Source organism: Triticum urartu, chromosome 1A (genome assembly GCF_056163025.1).
Source record: "Triticum urartu cultivar PI428250 chromosome 1A, HENAU_Tu73, whole genome shotgun sequence".
Classification (NCBI taxonomy): Eukaryota; Viridiplantae; Streptophyta; class Magnoliopsida; order Poales; family Poaceae; genus Triticum; species Triticum urartu.
Genome location: NC_141873.1, coordinates 593,180,858 through 593,201,216, shown reverse-complemented (window position 1 = coordinate 593,201,216; position 20,359 = coordinate 593,180,858). Strand labels below are relative to the sequence as shown.

The 20,359-nt window shown below is 43.8% G+C and overlaps 1 protein-coding gene and 3 pseudogenes across 1 annotated transcript; 1 reads left to right on the top strand and 3 right to left on the bottom strand.

Annotated features, from left to right (window-relative positions):
• Positions 1 to 1,757: 1,757 nt before the first annotated feature.
• On the bottom strand, positions 1,758 to 2,882 carry LOC147993253 (uncharacterized; annotated as a pseudogene).
• A 2,398-nt stretch (positions 2,883 to 5,280) lies between these two features.
• LOC147993252 (uncharacterized) lies at positions 5,281 to 6,260 on the bottom strand (annotated as a pseudogene).
• Positions 6,261 to 8,417: 2,157 nt separating this feature from the next.
• On the bottom strand, positions 8,418 to 9,609 carry LOC147993251 (uncharacterized; annotated as a pseudogene).
• An 8,427-nt stretch (positions 9,610 to 18,036) lies between these two features.
• Positions 18,037 to 19,893, top strand: LOC125527875 (uncharacterized). Its single transcript, XM_048692378.2, has 4 exons — positions 18,037 to 18,228; positions 18,399 to 18,575; positions 18,684 to 18,754; positions 19,259 to 19,893. The coding sequence occupies exons 1-4, from the start codon at positions 18,193 to 18,195 to the stop codon at positions 19,590 to 19,592; spliced, it is 618 nt and encodes a 205-aa protein (XP_048548335.2). The 5' UTR covers positions 18,037 to 18,192; the 3' UTR covers positions 19,593 to 19,893.
• The last annotated feature ends 466 nt before the right edge of the window (positions 19,894 to 20,359 follow it).

Genomic DNA, 20,359 nt, shown 5'->3' with positions numbered 1-20,359 from the left:
TTTTTTTGAATTTTGGCCAAATCTGGTCAAACTTTGGTCAAACTATGGTCAAACTACTTATTCAAGAAATATTAGTGTTACTACATAATTACTGTTTTTTAGAATAATAGTTTCAAACTCAAACAATGAAATGCCTGACTTCATGCTCAAGCTAAACTACTGAGGGTTAATAGGATTGACAGCTTACATTTGTCAGGAAAACAACAAGTGCAGACTTGGAATGTAGGGGGAATAGAACTCCGAAGTTAAGCGTGCTCAGGCTGGGGGAGTGAGAGGATGGGTGACCGGCCGGGAAGTCAGGCGATTTGGAATGAGTGATCCACACTTGAGAAGTTAAGAGAGGTGATTAGAGACTAAATTATCAAATAATTCAGGAAAATTAAAAATCAAAAAAATAATCAAAAAAAATTCCAAAATTTTCAAAAAAAAATTCAAAAAAAACCTTTAGTACCGGTTGGTAACACCAACCGGTACTAAAGGTCCCCCATACCAGGGCGCGAGCTCACGCCACGTGGTGGCACTTTAGCGCCGGTTCGTGCCGAACCGGTACTAAAGGGGGGGCCTTTAGTGACCACCCTTTAGTGCCGGTTATGGAACCGGCACTAAAGGCCCTTACGAACCGGCGCTAAAGCTCCGTTTTCTACTAGTGAATGGGGATTGCCTAAACCCATAGCATCAAAGGAATTCACTAGGTTCACCTAAAATATTTTCAGTAAATCCAAATTGATTTCAAAAATGCTCATCATTTATTGAAAATGCTGTAAACAGTACCAGAGGTGATGCACATTTTTCCATGACACATTTGGGTTTTGAATTAAATCATACATTTTTCCATGACCCCCCTTTCCTTCTCTTCTCTCCCTCTCCTTCCTTCCCCCTTCCTCCTCCTAGTTGGACTAGGAAAGGGGGAGTCCTACTCCTACTAGGAGGACGACTCCTCCCCTCCTTGGCACGCCTCCAAGGGCCGGCCGGCCTCCCCCCTTGCTCCTTTATATACGAGGGCAGGGGCACCCTAGAACACACAAGTTATCATTGATCCCATAGCCGTGTGCGGTGCCCTCTCCACCATAATCCACCTCGGTCATATCGACATAGTGCTTAGGCGAAGCCCTGCGCCGGTAGCTTCATCATCACCATCATCACGCCGTCGTGCTTACGAAACTCTCCCTCGACACTTAGCTAGATCAGGAGTTCGTGGGACATCACCGAGCCGAACGTGTGCAGATCACGGAGGTGCCGTACTTCCGGTACTAGGATTGGTCGGATCGTGAAGACGTACGACTACATCAACCCCGTTGTCATAATGCTTCTGCTTATGGTCTACGTGGGTACGTGTACAACACTCTTCCCCTCTCATTGCTATGCATCACCATGATAGATCTTGCGTGTGCGTAGGATTGTTTTTTGAAATTACTACGTTCCCCAACATGTACAACCCTAGGCCCCTCTGGTGTCTATATAAATTGGAGGGTCTAGTCCGTAGAGGCTATCAGAATTCATATAGGCTAGACATCTAGGGTTTAGCCATTATGATCTCGAGGTAGATCGACTCTTGTAACCCCTATACTCATTAAATAAAATCAAGCAGGACGTAGGGTTTTACCTCCATTAAGAGGGCCCGAACCTGGGTAAACGTTGTGTCTCCTGTATCCCTTGTTACCTTCGATCCTCAGACGCACAGTTCGGGACCCCCTACACGAGATCGGCCGGTTTTGACACCGACACTCCTGTCATGTGGTTAGTAGCTCCAGTATCAATTATCCATGATTTTGACTAGGCTTGGTGTGATTCCATACCTTGGGTGATGCATTAAAGATAGAATCAACTTTGGAGGAACCTTGGGAACAAGATGAGCCTTCGGAGAGTTTGAGCTTGGATTTGAAATCCTCAAGAGCTTGCATGTCTACCACAGGTAGTTCCCCTGCAGATGCATTGTAATTAGCTTGTCTTTTGTTTGAACCCCGAGCTCCCCCTAGCTGAGATCTCCCTTTATCCCACCAAGGTGGATAACCATGCAACTCAAAACACTCACCCTTGGTGTGTCCTTTTCTCTTGCAATGGTCACAAAGCAATTTGCTTTTATCCACCTTACCAAAGAATTTGTAGCATGACAAGGTTGTATGGATAATGCAGCACAAGCATCTGCATGCTCCTGACCATCCTCCTTCGGTTGTGCCAAACGAGTCTCTTCCTCAATCATGCTAGAAATAATATCATCAAGACTAGGCCACTCAGGCATTGCAAATATCAATTGATGACAGAGGTTTAGTTCATGGTCTAGGCCATCAAGAAATAGCTTGCTCACAAATGACTCAAACCACACATGATGAATTTCCAAGTCATCCTTGTGAACAGGTTCAAAAGGGTGATGATAATGTAAGTCTCTGTATAATTTTTTTACTTCACCTGCATACTCTGTTATAGATCTTGAGCGCTGCTTCAAATTAGTTAACTCATGCATGATATGGGTGGCTTGCATTTTATTTGTTTCCCTACAAATTGTTTCTTCAAAGATGACCAGACCTCACAAACAGTGCCCATGCCTTCCACTTGTTCTCTAATTTTGGTTCCATACTTCCCAACATCCATACTAGTACTTTATCATTGATTTGTTTCCTGCATGCACCGCCTTTCTCCAAACATTCTTCATTGCCAACAAGTAAATAATCATAGTCATTGGTGCTCAAAATCAATTTGGCATGGCGTGCCCAACTGATGTAGTCACCAGGTCCTGATAGTCAGACTGAATTTGGCTCAAGTGTATTCTTAACTGGCTCGGGAGCAGCCTTTGATTGCTGCTGGTGCTCAAGCAGTTTGCTAAATATTTCATACATCTTATTAACACTAGAATCCCCTGTTTTTTCTTTACTTGGATCTCCCATGGTTCAGTGAGCAAGAATATATTCCAACACTAGTACTTGGTTCTTATTCTCAAACACATGCAACACACAGAGGAACCAACTAGTACAGGTCAACAATGTGCCAAAGAGAGGAACCAACCAGTTTTCCGTTTTGACAATTTTCTAAAATCACAAAATTCCAAAGGGAAAATGGAGTTTTTGGGCGTTTTAGACATTTTTTAGACGTTTTTAGCGTTTAGTGCTAGGGTTTAGATTTCAGAGTTTAGGGTTAGGTTTTATGGTTTAAACCCTTAGTTTTTACTGTTTAGCATAGAGTTTCTGACGTTTTAAGTCCCGGGTTTAGGGTTTAGGACAATTTTTGAAATGAAAAAATTGTAAAAGGAAAAAAAGATATGCTCTAATTTATGTTTTTTTGAATTTTGGTTAAATCTTGTCAAACCGGTCAAACAACTGATTCAATAAATATAGAGTGTTACTAAATAATTACGCAATACTATTAGTGTTACTAAATAAGTATCTCAGTTTTTTTGAATTTTGGCCAAATCTGGTCAAACTGTGGTCAAACTATGGTCAAACTTCTTATTCAAGAAATATTAGTGTTACTACATAATTACTGTTTTTTAGAATAATAGTTTCAAACTCAAACGATGAAATGTGTGACTTCATGCTCAAGCTAAACTACTGAGGGTTAATAGGATTGACAGCTTACATTTGTCAGGAAAACAACAAGTGCAGACTTGGAATGTAGGGGGAATAGAACTACGAAGTTAAGCGTGCTCAGGCTGGGGGAGTGAGAGGATGGGTGACCGGCTGGGAAGTCAGGCGATTTGGAATGAGTGATCCACACTTGAGCAGTTAAGAGAGGTGATTAGAGACTAAATTATCAAATAATTCAGGAAAATTAAAAATCGAAAAAAAAATTCAAAAAAATTCCAAAATTTTCAAAAAAAAGAACCTTTAGTACCGGTTGGTAACACCAACCGGTACTAAAGGTCCCCCATACTAGGGCGCGAGCTCATGCCACGTGGTGGCACTTTAGCGCCGGTTCGTGCCGAACCGGTACTAAAGGGGGGGGCCTTTAGTAACCACCCTTTAGTGCCGGTTATGGAACCGGCACTAAAGGCCCTTACGAACCGGTGCTAAAGCTCCGTTTTCTACTAGTGAATGGGGATTGCCTAAACCCATAGCATCAAAGGAATTCACTAGGTTCACCTAAAATATTTTCAGTAAATCCAAATTGCTTTCAAAAATGCTCATCATTTATGGAAAATGCTGTAAACAGTACCAGAGGTGATGCACATTTTTCCATGACACATTTGGGTTCTGAACTAAATCATACATTTTTCCATGACCCCCCTTTCCTTCTCTTCTCTCCCTCTCCTTCCTTCCCCCTTCCTCCTCCTAGTTGGACTAGGAAAGGGGGACTCCTACTCCTACTAGGAGGAGGACTCGTCCCCTCCTTGGCACGCCTCCAAGGGCCGGCCGGCCTCCCCCCTTGCTCCTTTATATACGAGGGCAGGGGCAGCCTAGAACACACAAGTTGATCATTGATCCCTTAGCCATGTGCAGTGCCCTCTCCACCATAATCCACCTCGGTCATATTGTCATAGTGCTTAGGCGAAGCCCTGCACTGGTAGCTTCATCATCACCATCATCACGCCATCGTGCTTACAAAACTCTCCCTCGACACTTAGCTAGATCAGGAGTTCATGGGACATCACCGAGCCGAACGTGTGCAGATCGCGGAGGTGCCGTACTTCCGGTACTAGGATCGGTCGGATCGTCAAGACGTACGACTACATCAACCGCGTTGTCATAATGCTTCTGCTTATGGTCTACGTGGGTACGTGTACAACACTCTTCCCCTCTCATTGCTATGCATCACCATGATAGATCTTGCGTGTGCGTAGGATTGTTTTTTGAAATTACTACGTTCCCCAACATGTACAACCCTAGGCCCCTCTGGTGTCTATATAAACTGGAGGGTCTAGTCCGTAGAGGCTATCAGAATTCATATAGGCTAGACATCTAGGGTTTAGCCATTATGATCTCGAGGTAGATCGACTCTTGTAACCGCTATACTCATTAAATACAATCTAGCAGGACGTAGGGTTTTACCTCCATTAAGAGGGCCCGAACCTGGGTAAACGTTGTGTCTCCTGTATCCCTTGTTACCTTCGATCCTCAGACGCACAGTTCGGGACCCCCTACACGAGATCGGCCGGTTTTGACACCGACACTCCTGTCATGTGGTTAGTAGCTCCAGTGTCAATTATCCATGATTTTGACTAGGCTTGGTGTGATTCCATACCTTGGGTGATGGCATTAAAGATAGAATCAACTTTGGAGGAACCTTGGGATGAAGATGAGCCTTCGGAGAGTTTGAGCTTGGATTTGAAATCCTAAAGAGCTTGCATGTCTACCAGAGGTAGTTCCCCTGCAGATGCATTGTAATTAGCTTATCTTTTGTTTGAACCCCGAGCTCCCCCTAGCTGATATCTCCCTTTATCCCACCAAGGTGGATAACCATGCAACTCAAAACACTCACCCTTGGTGTGTCCTTTTCTCTTGCAATGGTCACAAAGCAATTTGCTTTTATCCACCTTACCAAAAGAATTTGTAGCATGACAAGGTTGTATGGATAATGCAGCACGAGCATCTGCATGCTCCTGACCATCCTCCTTCGGTTGTGCCAAACGAGTCTCCTCCTCAATCATGCTAGAAATAATATCATCAAGACTAGGCCACTCGGGCATTGCAAATATCAATTGACGACAGAGGTTTAGTTCATGGTCTAAGCCATCAAGAAATAGCTTGCTCACAAATGACTCAAACCACACATGATGAATTGCCAAGTCATCCTTGTGAACAGGTTCAAAAGGGTGATGATAATGTAAGTCTCTGAATAATTTTATTACTTCACCTGCATACTCTGTTATAGATCTTGAGCGCTGCTTCAAATTGGTTAACTCATGCATGATATGGGTGGCTTGCATTTTATTTGTTTCCCTACAAATTGTTTCTTCAAAGATGACCAGACCTCACAAACAGTGTCCATGCCTTCCACTTGTTCTCTAATTTTGGTTCCATACTTCCCAACATCCATACTAGTACTTTATCATTGATTTGTTTCCTGCATGCACCGCCTTTCTCCAAACTTTCTTCATTGCCAACAAGTAAATAATCATAGTCATTGGTGCTCAAAATCAATTTGGCATGGCGTGCCCAACTGATGTAGTCACCAGGTCCTGATAGTCGGACTGAATTTGGCTCAAGTGTATTCTTAACTGGCTCAGGAGCAGCCTTTGATTGCTGCTGGTGCTCAAGCAGTTTGCTAAATATTTCATACATCTTATTAACACTAGAATCCCCTGTTTTTTCTTTACTTGGATCTCCCATGGTTCAGTGAGCAAGAATATATTCCAACACTAGTACTTGGTTCTTCTTCTCAAACACATGCAACACACAGAGGAACCAACTAGTACAGGTCAACAATGTGCCAAAGAGAGGAACCAACCAGTTTTCTGTTTCGACAATTTTTTAAAATCACAAAATTCCAAAGGGAAAATGGAGTTTTTGGGCGTTTTAGACGTTTTTTAGACGTTTTTAGAGTTTAGTGCTAGGGTTTAGATTTTAGAGTTTAGGGTTAGGTTTTATGGTTTAAACCCTTAGTTTTTACTGTTTAGCATAGAGTTTCCGACGTTTTAAGTCCCGGGTTTAGGGTTTAGGACAATTTTTGAAATGACAAAATTGTAAAAGGAAAAAAAGATATGCTCTAATTTATGTTTTTTTGAATTTTGGTTAAATCTTGTCAAACCGGTCAAACAACTGATTCAAGAAATATAGTGTTACTAAATAATTACGCAATACTATTAGTGTTACTAAATAAGTATCTCAGTTTTTTTTGAATTTTGGCCAAATCTGGTCAAACTGTGGTCAAACTATGGTCAAACTACTTATTCAAGAAATATTAGTGTTACTACATAATTACTATTTATTAGAATAATAGTTTCAAACTCAAACGATGAAATGTGTGACTTCATGCTCAATCTAAACTACTAAGGGTTAATAGGATTGACAGCTTACATTTGTTAGGAAAACAACAAGTGCAGACTTGGAATGTAGGGGGAATAGAACTCCGAAGTTAAGTGTGCTTAGGCTGGGGGAGTGAGAGGATGGGTGACCGGCCGGGAAGTCAGGCGATTTGGAATGAGTGATCCACACTTGAGCAGTTAAGAGAGGTGATTAGAGACTAAATTATCAACTAATTCGGGAAAATTAAAAATCAAAAAAAAATTCCAAAATTTTCAAAAAAAAAGAACCTTTAGTACCGGTACTAAAGGTCCCCCATACCAGGGCGCGAGCTCACGCAACGTGGTGGCACTTTAGCGCCGGTTCGTGCCGAACCGGTACTAAAGGGGGGGCCTTTAGTGACCATCCTTTAGTGCCGGTTATGGAACCGGCACTAAAGGCCCTTACGAACCGGCGCTAAAGCTCTGTTTTCTACTAGTGAATGGGGATTGCCTAAACCCATAGCATCAAAGGAATTCACTAGGTTCACCTAAAATATTTTCAGTAAATCCAAATTGCTTTCAAAAATGCTCATCATTTATGGAAAATGCTGTAAACAGTACCAGAGGTGATGCACATTTTTCCATGACACATTTGGGTTCTGAATTAAATCATACATTTTCCCATGAGCCCCCTTTCCTTCTCTTCTCTCCCTCTCCTTCCTTCCCCCTTCCTCCTCCTAGTTGGACTAGGAAAGGGGGACTCCTACTCCTACTAGGAGGAGGACGCCTCCCCTCCTTGGCACGCCTCCAAGGGCCGGCCGGCCTCCTCCCTTGCTCCTTTATATACGAGGGCAGGGGCACCCTAGAACACACAAGTTGATCATTGATCCCTTAGCCATGTGCGGTGCCCTCTCCACCATAATCCACCTCGGTCATATCATCATAGTGCTTAGGCGAAGCCCTGCGCCGGTAGCTTCATCATCACCGTCATCACGCCGTCGTGCTTATGAAACTCTCCCTCGACACTTAGCTAGATCAGGAGTTCGTGGGACATCACCGAGCCGAACGTGTGCAGATCGCGGAGGTGCCGTACTTCCAGTACTAGGATCGGTCGGATCGTGAAGACGTACGACTACATCAACCGCATTTTCATAATGCTTCTGCTTATGGTCTACGTGGGTACGTGTACAACACTCTTCCCCTCTCATTGCTATGCATCACCATGATAGATCTGAAATGTGCGTAGGATTGTTTTTTGAAATTACTACGTTCTCCAACATGTACAACCCTAGGCCCCTCTGGTGTCTATATAAACTGGAGGGTCTAGTCCATAGAGGCTATCAGAATTCATATAGGCTAGACATCTAGGGTTTAGCCATTACGATCTCGAGGTAGATCGACTCTTGTAACCCCTATACGCATTAAATACAATCGAGCAGGACGTGGGGTCTTACCTCCATTAAGAGGGCCCGAACCTGGGTAAACGTTGTGTCTCATGTATCCCTTGTTACCGTCGATCCTCAGACGCACAGTTCGGGACCCCCTACACGAGATCGGCCGGTTTTGACACCGACACTCCTGTCATGTGGTTAGTAGCTCCGGTATCAATTATCCATGATTTTGACTAGGCTTGGTGTGATTCCATACCTTGGGTGATGGCATTAAAGATAGAATCAACTTTGGAGGAACCTTGGGATGAAGATGAGCCTTCGTAGAGTTTGAGCTTGGATTTGAAATCCTCAAGAGCTTGCATGTCTACCACAGGTAGTTCCCCTGCAGATGCATTGTTATTAGCTTGTCTTTTGTTTGAACCCCGAGCTCCCCCTAGCTGAGATCTCCCTTTATCCCACCAAGGTGGATAACCATGCAACTCAAAACACTCACCCTTGGTGTGTCCTTTTCTTTTACAATGGTCACAAAGCAATTTGCTTTTATCCACCTTACCAAAAGAATTTGTAGCATGACAAGGTTGTATGGATAATGCAGCACGAGCATCTGCATGCTCCTGACCATCCTCCTTCGGTTGTGCCAAACGAGTCTCCTCCTCAATCATGCTAGAAATAATATCATCAAGACTAGGCCACTCAGGCATTGCAAATATCAATTGACGACAGAGGTTTAGTTCATGGTCTAGGCCATCAAGAAATAGCTTGCTCACAAATGACTCAAACCACACATGATGAATTGCCAAGTCATCCTTGTGAACAGGTTCAAAAGGGTGATGATAATGTAAGTCTCTGAATAATTTTATTACTTCACCTGCATACTCTGTTATAGATCTTGAGCGCTGCTTCAAATTGGTTAACTCATGCATGATATGGGTGGCTTGCATTTTATTTGTTTCCCTACAAATTGTTTCTTCAAAGATGACCAGACCTCACAAACAGTGCCCATGCCTTCCACTTGTTCTCTAATTTTGGTTCCATACTTCCCAACATCCATACTAGTACTTTATCATTGATTTGTTTCCTGCATGCACCGCCTTTCTCCAAACTTTCTTCATTGCCAACAAGTAAATAATCATAGTCATTGGTGCTCAAAATCAATTTGGCATGGCGTGCCCAACTGATGTAGTCACCAGGTCCTGATAGTCGGACTGAATTTGGCTCAAGTGTATTCTTAACTGGCTCAGGAGCAGCCTTTGATTGCTGCTGGTGCTCAAGCAGTTTCCTAAATATTTCATACATCTTATTAACACTAGAATCCTCTGTTTTCTCTTTACTTGGATCTCCCATGGTTCAGTGAGCAAGAATATATTCCAACAGTAGTACTTGGTTCTTCTTTCTCAAACACATGCAACACACAGATGAACCAACTAGTACAGGTCAACAATGTGCCAAAGAGAGGAACCAACCAATATTCCGTTTCGACAATTTTTTAAAACCACAAAATTCCAAAGGGAAAATGGAGTTTTTGGGCGTTTTAGACGTTTTTAGCGTTTAGTCCTAGGGTTTAGATTTCAGAGTTTAGGGTTAGGTTTTATGGTTTAAACCCTTAGTTTTTACTGTTTAGCATAGAGTTTCCGACGTTTTAATTCCCGGGTTTAGGGTTTAGGACAATTTTTGAAATGACAAAATTGTAAAAGGAAAAAAAGATATACTCTAACTTATGTTTTTTTGAATTTTGGTTAAATCTTGTCAAACCGGTCAAACAACTGATTCAAGAAATACAGAGTGTTACTAAATAATTACGCAATACTATTAGTGTTACCAGGTCAACAATGTGCCAAAGAGTACGGCAATTACTTCAGATTGCAACACCAACAAATAGTATTATTTAATCTGGCCAGCTGACCACCAAAGCAGCTCCAGGAAACACCGATTCTTCTTCTGAAGCAATAAAACACACAGATGCTCAGGGGGTCCGAGAGTCAAGTTGGGGACGAACTAGACCTGCTCACAGCGCCGGATGGCAGGAGAGAAAAAAGTAGCTTGTAGCGGGCGAGGGAGTCCAGACGCCCAAGCTCTATTCAACTCAACTGGTAGCTGCAGGAGCCTCCCCGATTGTACTTGATTCAGACAGAATTGAGGTCACTTCCTAACACCTACAACAAAGACAGCAGCAGAAGCACCTCCAACAATAGGATAGGAGCGACACAATAATCAATAACAACCCATGCATCATTCAAAAAGGGTCTACCAAGGATGATCGACATACTGTCGTCCTCGGGTATATCAAGAATAACAATGTCCGTTAAGATAGTAACATTTGCAACTATGACAGGCACATCCTCACAAATATCGATGGGTATAGCAGTCAATTTATCAGCTATTTGAAAAGAGATTTTAGTTGGTGTCAACTTATTCAAATCAAGTCTTCGATACAAAGAGAAAGGCATAACACTAACACCGGCTCCCAAATCAGATAAAGCACTTTTAACATAGTTTATTTTAATGGAGCATGGTATAGTTGGTATTCCTGGGTCTCCTAGTTTCTTGGGTATTCCACTCTTAAATGTGTAATTTGCAAGCATGGTAGAAATTTCAGCTTCTGGTATCTTTCTTTTATTTGTAACAATATCTTTCATATACTTATCATAAGGAGACATTTTCAGAATATCAGTCAAACGAAGACGCAAAAAGACAGGTCTAAGCATTTGAACAAAGCGCTCAAATTCTTCATCATCCTTATTCTTTGAAGATTTAGGAGGAAAGGGCATGGGTTTCTGAACCCATGGTTCTCTTTCTTTACCATGTTTCCTAGCGATAAACTCTATTTTATCATATCTTTTATTCTTAGGTTGTGGGTTATCAAGATCAATAGCAGATTCTATCTCCACATCATCATCATTATTAGGTTGAGCATCAACATGAACATCATCATTATCATTGTTACTAGGTTCATGTTCGTCACCGGATTGTGTTTCAACATGAGAGATAGAAATATCATTTGGATTATCAGGTGTGTCTACAGTAGGTTCACTAGAAGCATGCAAAGTCCTATCATCTTTCCTTTTCTTTTTTAGAAGGACTAGGTGCATCAGTATTAATTCTCTGAGAGTCTTGTTTAATTCTTTTAGGATGGCCTTCAGGATACAAAGGTTCTTGAGTCATTTTACCACCCCTAGTCATAACTCTAACAGCATGATCATTCATCTTATTGTTCATCTCATTAAGTCAATCATTTTGTTCCTTGAGAACTTGTTCTACTTGAGTTTTTATCATAGAAGCATGTTTACTAACACACTTGAGATCATTAATAGTTCTGAACATATGGTCACTCAAGCGTTCAATCATATAAGCATTTCGTTTCAATTGTCTACTAACATATGCATTGAAGTTTCCTTGTTTAACAATAAAGTTATCAAATTCATTCAAGCATTGACTAGCAGACTTAGTATAAGGAATATCACCTTCATCAAATCTAAGAGAGAATTTACCTCTACTACCCGTGTCGGGATATCGAGACCATGTATTTCTTCAATAGGTGGTAAATTCTTGACATCTTCAGCTTTAATACCTTTTTCTTTCATAGATTTCTTTGCCTCTTGCATATCTTCAGGAGTGAGAAATAGAATACCTCTCTTCTTCGGAGTAGGTTTAGGCGGTCGTTCAGGAAGAGTCCAATCATTATCATTCCTCAATATATTATTCAATAGTTCTTCTGCTTGTTCAATAGTTTGTTCCCTGAAAACACAACCAACACAACTATCTAGGTGGTCCCTAGAAGCATCAATTAGTCCATTATAAAAGATATCAAGTATTTCATTTTCTTGAGAGGATGGTCAGTCAAAGCATTAAGTAGTTAGAGAAGCCTCCCCCAGGCTTGTGGGTGACTCTCTTCTTCAATTTGCACAAAGTTAAATATTTCCTGTAAAGCAGCTTATTTCTTATGAGCAGGAAAATATTTATCAGAGAAGTAATATATCATATCCTGGGGACCACGCACACAACCAAGATAAAGAGAATTAAACCATATCTTAGCATCACCCTTTAATGAGAAAAGAAACAACTTAAGAATATAGTAGTAGCAAATTTTTTCCTCATGAGAAAATAAGGTTGCTATATCATCCAGTTTAGTAAGATGTGCCACAACAATTTCAGATCCATAGCCATGAAAAGGATCAGATTCAACCAAAGTAATTAACTCAGGATCAACAGAGAATTCATAATCCTTATCGGTTACAAAGATAAGTGAAGTAGCAAACTTTGGATCATATTTCATTCTAGCATTCAAAGATTTTTCTTTCAACTTGACAAAGAATTTCTTAAGATCATCTCTATCCTTACAAGCAAGAAAGTCTCTAGCTACCTCTCCATCCATAACATAACCCTCAGGTATATCAGGCAATTCATATCTAGGAAAGCTAGATCTAATATGTGTTTCATAGTTTTCAGTTTCAAAGACTTCATCAGTTTCAGTATTCTCAATATCTTTAGCTCTAGCAAGTTGTTCATCAAGAAATTCACCTAATGGCACATCATCATCAAGCATAGTACTAGCATCATCATAAGTGTTGGGGAACGTAGCAATAATTCAAAAAAATTCCTACGTGTCACCAAGATCAATCTAGGAGATACTAGCAACGAGAGAGACAGAGTGCATCTTCATACCTTTGAAGATCGCTAAGCGGAAGCGTTACAAAACGCAGTTGGTGGAGTCATACAGGCAGCGATTTAGACCACGGTCGATTCCGATCTAAGCGCCGAACAACGGCGCCTCCGCATTCAAGACACGTGCAGCCCGGTGACATCTCCCGTGCCTTGATCTAGCAAGGAGGAGGGAGAGGTTGGGGAAGAAAACTCCAGCAGCAGCACGACGGCGTGGTGGTGGTGGAGCAGCGTGGTTCTCCAGGAGGGCTTCGCCAAGCACTACGAAAGACAAGGAGGTGGGGAGGTAGGGCTGCGCTGAGAGAGAGAGAGACCTTCGTCTATGGCAGCCCCAAAAACCCCACTATATATAGGAGGAGGGGAGGGGGCTGCGCCCCCTCTAGGGTTCCCACCCTAGGGGGGCAGCAGCCCTAGATGGGATTGAGGGGGCAGCCTAGGGGGAGAGAGGGGGGAGGTACGCGCCCTAGGGTGGGCCTTAGGCCCATCTGCGCATAGGGTTTCCCCCTCTTCCCTTGTGATGCGCCTTGGGCCTTGGTGGGAGGTGCACCAGCCCACTCAGGGGCTGGTCCCTTCCCACTCTTGGCCCATGCAAGCCTCCGGGGCTGGTGGCCCCTCCCGGTGGACCCCCAAAACCCTTCCAGTGGTCCCGGTACATTACCGGCGATGCCCGGAACACTTACGGTGTCCAAATCCTCACTTCCTATATATAATCCTTTACCTCCGGAACTCCTCGTGATGTCTGGGATCTCATCCCGGACTCCAAACAACATTTGGTAACCACGTACATACTTTCCCTATAACCCTAGCGTCATCGAACCTTAAGTGTAGACCCTACATGTTCGGGAACCATGCAGACATGACCGAGACATCTCTGCGGCCAATAATCAACAGCGGGATCTTGATACCCATGTTGGCTCCCACATGTTCCACGATGATCTCATCGGATGAACCACGATGTCAGGGATTCAATCAACCCCGTACACAATTCCCTTTGTCCATCGGTATGTTACTTGCCCGAGATTCGATCGTCGGTATCTCTATACCTCGTTCAATCTCATTAGTGGCAAGTCTCTTTACTCATTCCGTAACGCATGATCCCGTGGCTAACTCCTTAGTCACATTGAGCTCGTTATGATGATGCATTACCGAGTGGGCCCAGAGATACCTCTCCGTCATACGGAGTGACAAATCCCAGTCTCGATTCGTGCCAACCCAACTGATACTTTCGGAGATACATGTAGTGCACCTTTATAGCCACCCAGTTACGTTGTGACGTTTGGTACACCTAAAGCATTCCTACGGTATCCGGGAGTTGCACAATCTCATGGTCTAAGGAAATGATACTTGACATTAGAAGAGCTTTAGCAAATGAACTACACGATCTTGTGCTACACTTAGGATTGGGTCTTGTCCATCACATCATTCTCCTAATGATGTGATCCCGTTATCAATGACATCCAATGTCCATGGTCAGGAAACCATGACCATCTATTGATCAACGAGCTAGTCAACTAGAGGCCTACTAGGGACATATTACGATGTATGTATTCACACATGTATTACGGTTTCCGGTTAATACAATTATAGCATGAACAATAGACAATTATCATGAACACGGAAATATAATAACAACCACTTTATTATTGCCTCTAGGGCATATTTCCAACAATAAGCATCATTCATAGCAGAAGTAGCATCATCTATTACTTGCGACATATCAAGATTAATAGCAGGTGGTGGTGTTGTAAGCTTACTTAAAACAGATGGTGAATCAAGTGCAGAGTGTGATGGCTGTTCGATACCTTCCCTCGTCTTAGAGGGAATGATCTTGGGTCTGGTATCTATCAGATTCTTCATAGTGATCAACAGATATTAAATCCCAAGTGACTCAGCAAATAGAGCTATGCTCCCCGACAACGGCGCGAGAAAAAGGTCTTGATAACCCACAAGTATAGGGGATCGCAACAGTTTTCGAGGGTAGAGTATTCAACCCAAATTTATTGATTCGACACAAGGGGAGCCAAAGAATATTCGCGAGTATTAGCAGTTGAGTTGTCAATTAAACCACACTCTAAAGACTTAATATCTGCAGCAAAGTATTTAGTAGCAAAGTAGTATGGAAGTAACGGTAACAGTGGTAGTAGTAACAGTGACAGTTTTGTAGTGAGTGTAGCAGCAACACGGCAAACGCTACTTAGCAAAGATCAATATGTGGAAAGCTCGTAGGCATTGGATCAATGATGATAATTGTGTTGGATGATATTCATCATGTAGCAGTTATAACCTAGAGAGACGCAGAACTATGTCCAATTCATCAATGTAATATAGGCATGTATTCCATATATATTCATACGTGCTTATGGAAAAGAACTTGCATGACATATTTTGTCATACCCTCCCATGGCAGCGGGGTCCATAAGGAAACTAAGGGATATTAAGTCCTCCTTTTAATAGAGAACAGGAACAAGACATTAACACTTAGTGAATACATGAACTCGTCAAACTACGGTAATCACTGGAAAAAATCCCAATTATTGTCACCTTGGGGTATGCGGATCATAACTCGTAATAGGCGTGTATAACTTGCAAGATAGGATAAAAACACAAATATATTCATGAAAACATAATAGGTTCAGATCTGAAATCATGGCACTCAAGCCCTAGTGACAAGCATTATGCATAGCAAAGTCATAGCATCATCAATCTCAGAACATAGTGGATACTAGGCATCGATCCCTAACAAAACTAACTCGATTACATGATAGATCTCATCCAACCCATCACCGTCTAGCAAGCCTACGAAGAAATTACTCACTCCCAGCTATGAGCGTCATGAAATTGGCGACGGAGGAAGGTTAATGATGATGTCGACGTCGAATTCCACCCTCCGGAGCCCCGAACGGACTCTAGGTCAGCCCTCCCGATGAAGAACAGGAGGTGGCAGTGGCTCCGTATCGTAAAACACGATGAATCCTTCTCTCTGTTTATTTCTCCGCGAATAGGTATATGTGGAGTTGGAATTAGGGGGGGCTGGGCGCGCCCCCCTAAGCTTGTGGCTCCTGGGTGCCCCCCTCTGGTATATTTTTTTGCCAGTACTTTTTATTTATTCCGCAAAAATTCTCCGTACATTTTTAGGTCAATCTGAGAACTTTGATTTCTGCACAAAAACAACACCATGGCAATTCTGCTGAAAATAGCGTCAATCCAGGTTAGTTCCATTCAAATCATGCAAATTAGAGTCCTAAACAAGGGCAAATGAGTTTGGAAAAGTAGATATGATGGAGACGTATCATGGCACCACCTCCTTGCCCTTGTCCATCTGCATTATGAACAACACGCATATCAATGGTCAACATACATTCATATCAGCCTAACGCTCCTATATTAACCCACCCCACTAACTCAGCACTGCACTCAAACCCCCTCTATTTCACCACCTTTCCTCTTCCACCTCTCCTCGGCATGAAATCCAACTCCAACTCCAACTCCAACCCCAACTCTTTCCCCTGAGGCATTGGATGGAGGGCATTCTTCCTTGGGTGCTCGCTCGGTGACCGCAAGAAGTTCGAGCACACCATGGAAGTGTGCTCGAACTTCAGCAACATCGATGACATGCACAAGGACGCTGATGCTGTGATAAAGAAGGCTACGCCGGACGAGACACTGGTTCTGAACCCAGCCAAAGGCGCGATGTCGGTGGACATCCTGCGCTGGGCCATGAATCAGGCAGATTCCGGCGACGCTCGACAGCGGGCAAGATGCCAAGTACAGTCAGTACAAGGCACCTCAAGACCAGCGTGCCTCGGCATACTAGAGTAGTACGTTCGGGTCGTCGGAGTCCGACAACGACGTGGTGCAGATGGTGTCCAGGGCGCTGGCGGCAGGCGAGTGTGCAAGACCCATCGTTCTTGACGAAGACGATGAGGACAAAGCCGATGAGGAAGAAAATAAGATGACTACACCCCCACCCCCACCCCCCCCGCCGCTCGACGCGACTCCAGGGTCGCCGCGGCTAGGCAATCCGATTCCCGCCCCCGATGTAATCGAAAAATAACATATGAGTCTAGTAGCCGTAGATGCAGAATTGATTCATGTCAATCCTCCCCCCCCCCCGATGTGTTCAATCCCCTCCTAACTCTTCAATCGCGTGCTCTAATCGAATCTAGCCCGGGTCGAAAGCAGTGAATGTACAGAGAGGACAGGGTCTTACCACCATGGCCGATGCGCTCCGATGGAGGTCTGCAGTCGCTCTGGTGATTGCCGCCACCGTCTTGGATCAATTCGCAGTAGAGCTCAGGTGGTCGCCGCCGCCGGTGTGAGTGGGGAAGAGGGGAGAGAGCGGAGAAGAGGGGGAGGTGAGGGTAATTTTTGAAGACGTGTGTGGAAACAACACGACGTCTCGGGACCGCACCCACGCGTGCAACCGCCCAGGCCCACATGCCTAGGGTTGCATCGCTCGGGCCTGGCTGAGGACTGTAATGTTCGTGTTGTGCAGGCCCAACAGTGAATGCGGGTAACCGAACGGGCCTTTTTCTTCCGGCGCTGGCCTGGCCGAGGTATATGCAGCCTATCAAACATGTCCAATGTGTAGAGAAGAAGATCCTCCCCTGGAGCCCATGGCATGGTATTGGCCACAAGAGAAGAAAGCAGGATGGAGGGAGGGGTCGAAAGAAGGCTGCCTCCCACTTTGTTGTCACCAACGACACATGCATAACCAAAGTGAGTGTGTCCTCCATAGAAAAAAGAAATAGATTTCCTTTTGAGACACACACTAGAAAAAATAGATGAGGAATGCATGCTTTAACAAGTTGTTTTCGTTACCCCTCAAAAAAGAAGAAGAAGAAGAAGAAGAAGTTGTTTTTTTTTGAGTAAAAGGGAAGGGAAGTTGTGTGTTGTTGGGTTGGAGTGGTGGGCTTAGCTACCCGCAAAAGAGAAAAAAAAAGGAGTGGTGGGCTTAGCTACCTGCAAAAGAAAAAAAAGAGTGGTGGGCTTAGCTTGGCTGGGCTGGCTGGGTAGGTTGGGCCGGGCCTAAGAAAAGGAAGTTTATGGGTGGGGAAAGGAAAGGAAGTTTCTGTGCGTGTGGCACTGAAACCCACGCCAAGCGCGTGCCCTGCTCTGCTCTGCTCTCCTCTCCTATTATATCCTTCTCCTTGTCCTTGTCCTTGGGACAGCACAGCACAGCACAGCACCGCTCCTCATCTGAATTTCCCCTTTCCTCTTTCTTCTTCTTCTTCTTCTTGTTGAGGCTGCTTGAAGAAGGTGCCGGAGATGTCGTCGTCGTCCTTGTCCAAGGCCAGATTCGAGGTCTGTCTCTACTCTCCTTCCTCTCCGCCTCTCTCAATTCCTCTATTCTACTTCTTCATCATCATCTCTTGCAACCTCAATTGCTAATAATACACTACATACATACGACAAGTAATTGCTCTCTTCTCTTCTCTTCTCTTCTCTTCTCTTTTGATTTGCCGTGCGTGCAGGGTAAAGGAGGAGGAGGAGGAGGCGGATCCGGGAGATCCATATCGCTGGCCGCCTCCAGGGCCAAGCTCGCCGCCGCCAAGAAAGCCGCTACTACAGCTAGAGGCCGGGGCAAGGCCAAGGCCAAGGCCAAGAAGGTCTTCTCCCTCACCGGCCAGAAGTTCGACACCCCAGAGGAGGTACAATTTCTTCTTTCATCATACTTATCATACTTGTATGCTTCCAGTTCAAGCATCTGATTTGGGAACCCTTTTTTGCAATGGAATTTGGCTTTGCTTGGCTGCCAGAGGGAGCCCCTGAGGATCTTCTACGAATCGCTCTCCAAGCAGATCCCATCCAGCGACATGGCCGAATTCTGGTACGTCTCTGCCTCTGCTCTCCTCTGCTCTGCTCCACCAATTAATCGCCACTTACTGCTGCTTGCCCACAAGTTACTAGTAGAGTAGGCTGCAATCCCAACCCAGTTACTAGTAGAGTACTAGTCTCTGATTGATCCATTGATTTCTCTGAATGTCACTCAAATCCTTCCTTAGCTCTTCCCTCCCTGCACACATCACGAATAGCTACCTAATTACTACACTAGTATTCACAAACAACTTCACTCTCAAACTCTGAATTATCCCTCCCTGATGATTCACACACACACACACACACACACACACTTCAAAAATGTACCCTCTTCGAAATTTACTACGTATACTGCTGCCGAGTACTACTACTCCACTCCACCAATATTTTACTAAAGCAACAACAGTGACACCTGTATGTATGTATGTATGTATGTATGTATGTATGTATGTATGTATGTATGTATGTATGTATGTGATTCTTACCTGACAGACACAACATACACATATTGCAGGTTAATGGAGCATGGGCTGTTATCTCCGGAGAGAGCCAAGAAAGCCTATGACAGAAAGCTCAAACGGCAGCAGCAGATCAAATCAGGGACCCCCATCAAGTCGCCAAATTCCACCACTGTCACCAAACACAAACCTGCAGAGAGCTGGAAGAAACCGGTACCACTGGTTTCTTCTTCTTCCACAGCGCGTCACAACACAGATCATTCCGCCGCCAAGGCCAAGAGAAGAGTTGAGTATAGCAGCGACGATGACCACGACGACAAAGAATTCGTTGTCAAGCTCAAGAGACCCAATTTCAACTCCAACTCCAATTCCAATTCCGGGGGTGGCTGAACAACTCCTCAACATTGATGAATGGGCCCGTCTGTCTGTTTGTTTCTTTCCAGCTAAGCACATATCCTACTACATGGATCAAGCAATACCATCTCAGATTCAGACTCAGATCACTAACTCGACTTTTATTTATTTTGTTTTTCACCCTACAAGTACAACAATGAATTGGCTCTTCTGACTACATACATATATATGCCTGTCTGTGTATTTGAGTTCAGAGACAAGATAGACATTTACTACCTTTTTGTTGTAAGCAATGCCTGGTGAAAATAATGAATGAATAAATGAACACATTTAGTAAGTTCGTATGTGTATATTGTGTCTGTTTGTTCCCGTTGACGAAGAGGGAGTTTTTTTTTGGTTGATAAAGGGTGTTTTTGTTAACTCTCTCATAATGTAGCACCAACCTGATAGAAAGCATAACGAGTGACATGCGGCCTCTGCATGATTACGATGCGCACAAGCATAACCTGATAAGAAATAAAAAAGACATATAGAAAACAATAAAGCCCTATGAGACCGAAACTATGCCTATGTCGAAGAGGATAGTGGCCACTTGTTTTTAGGCAGAAATGGGACGCCTGCCTACAACGGCCCCATGGAGTTCCGGACAGAGATGGGGGCTGGTCTTCGAGTGTCCATAAAAGGCTGTGGGGCCAATCAAGGCCGGGACAACAAACTGCGTAGGGAGAGTATTGTCGCGGAGCTCGCACAGCTAGATTCCGAGCAGGAGTGCGCTCATCGCTATGCCCTGGAGGGCCAAGTGG

Coding starts and splice junctions, on each gene's coding strand:
- LOC125527875 (XM_048692378.2), top strand. CDS start 18,193: ATGTCGTCGTCGTCCTTGTCCAAGGCCAGATTCGAG. Junction 18,576..18,683: donor AGTTCGACACCCCAGAGGAG/GTACAATTTCTT, acceptor CTTGGCTGCCAG/AGGGAGCCCCTGAGGATCTT. Junction 18,755..19,258: donor AGCGACATGGCCGAATTCTG/GTACGTCTCTGC, acceptor CACATATTGCAG/GTTAATGGAGCATGGGCTGT.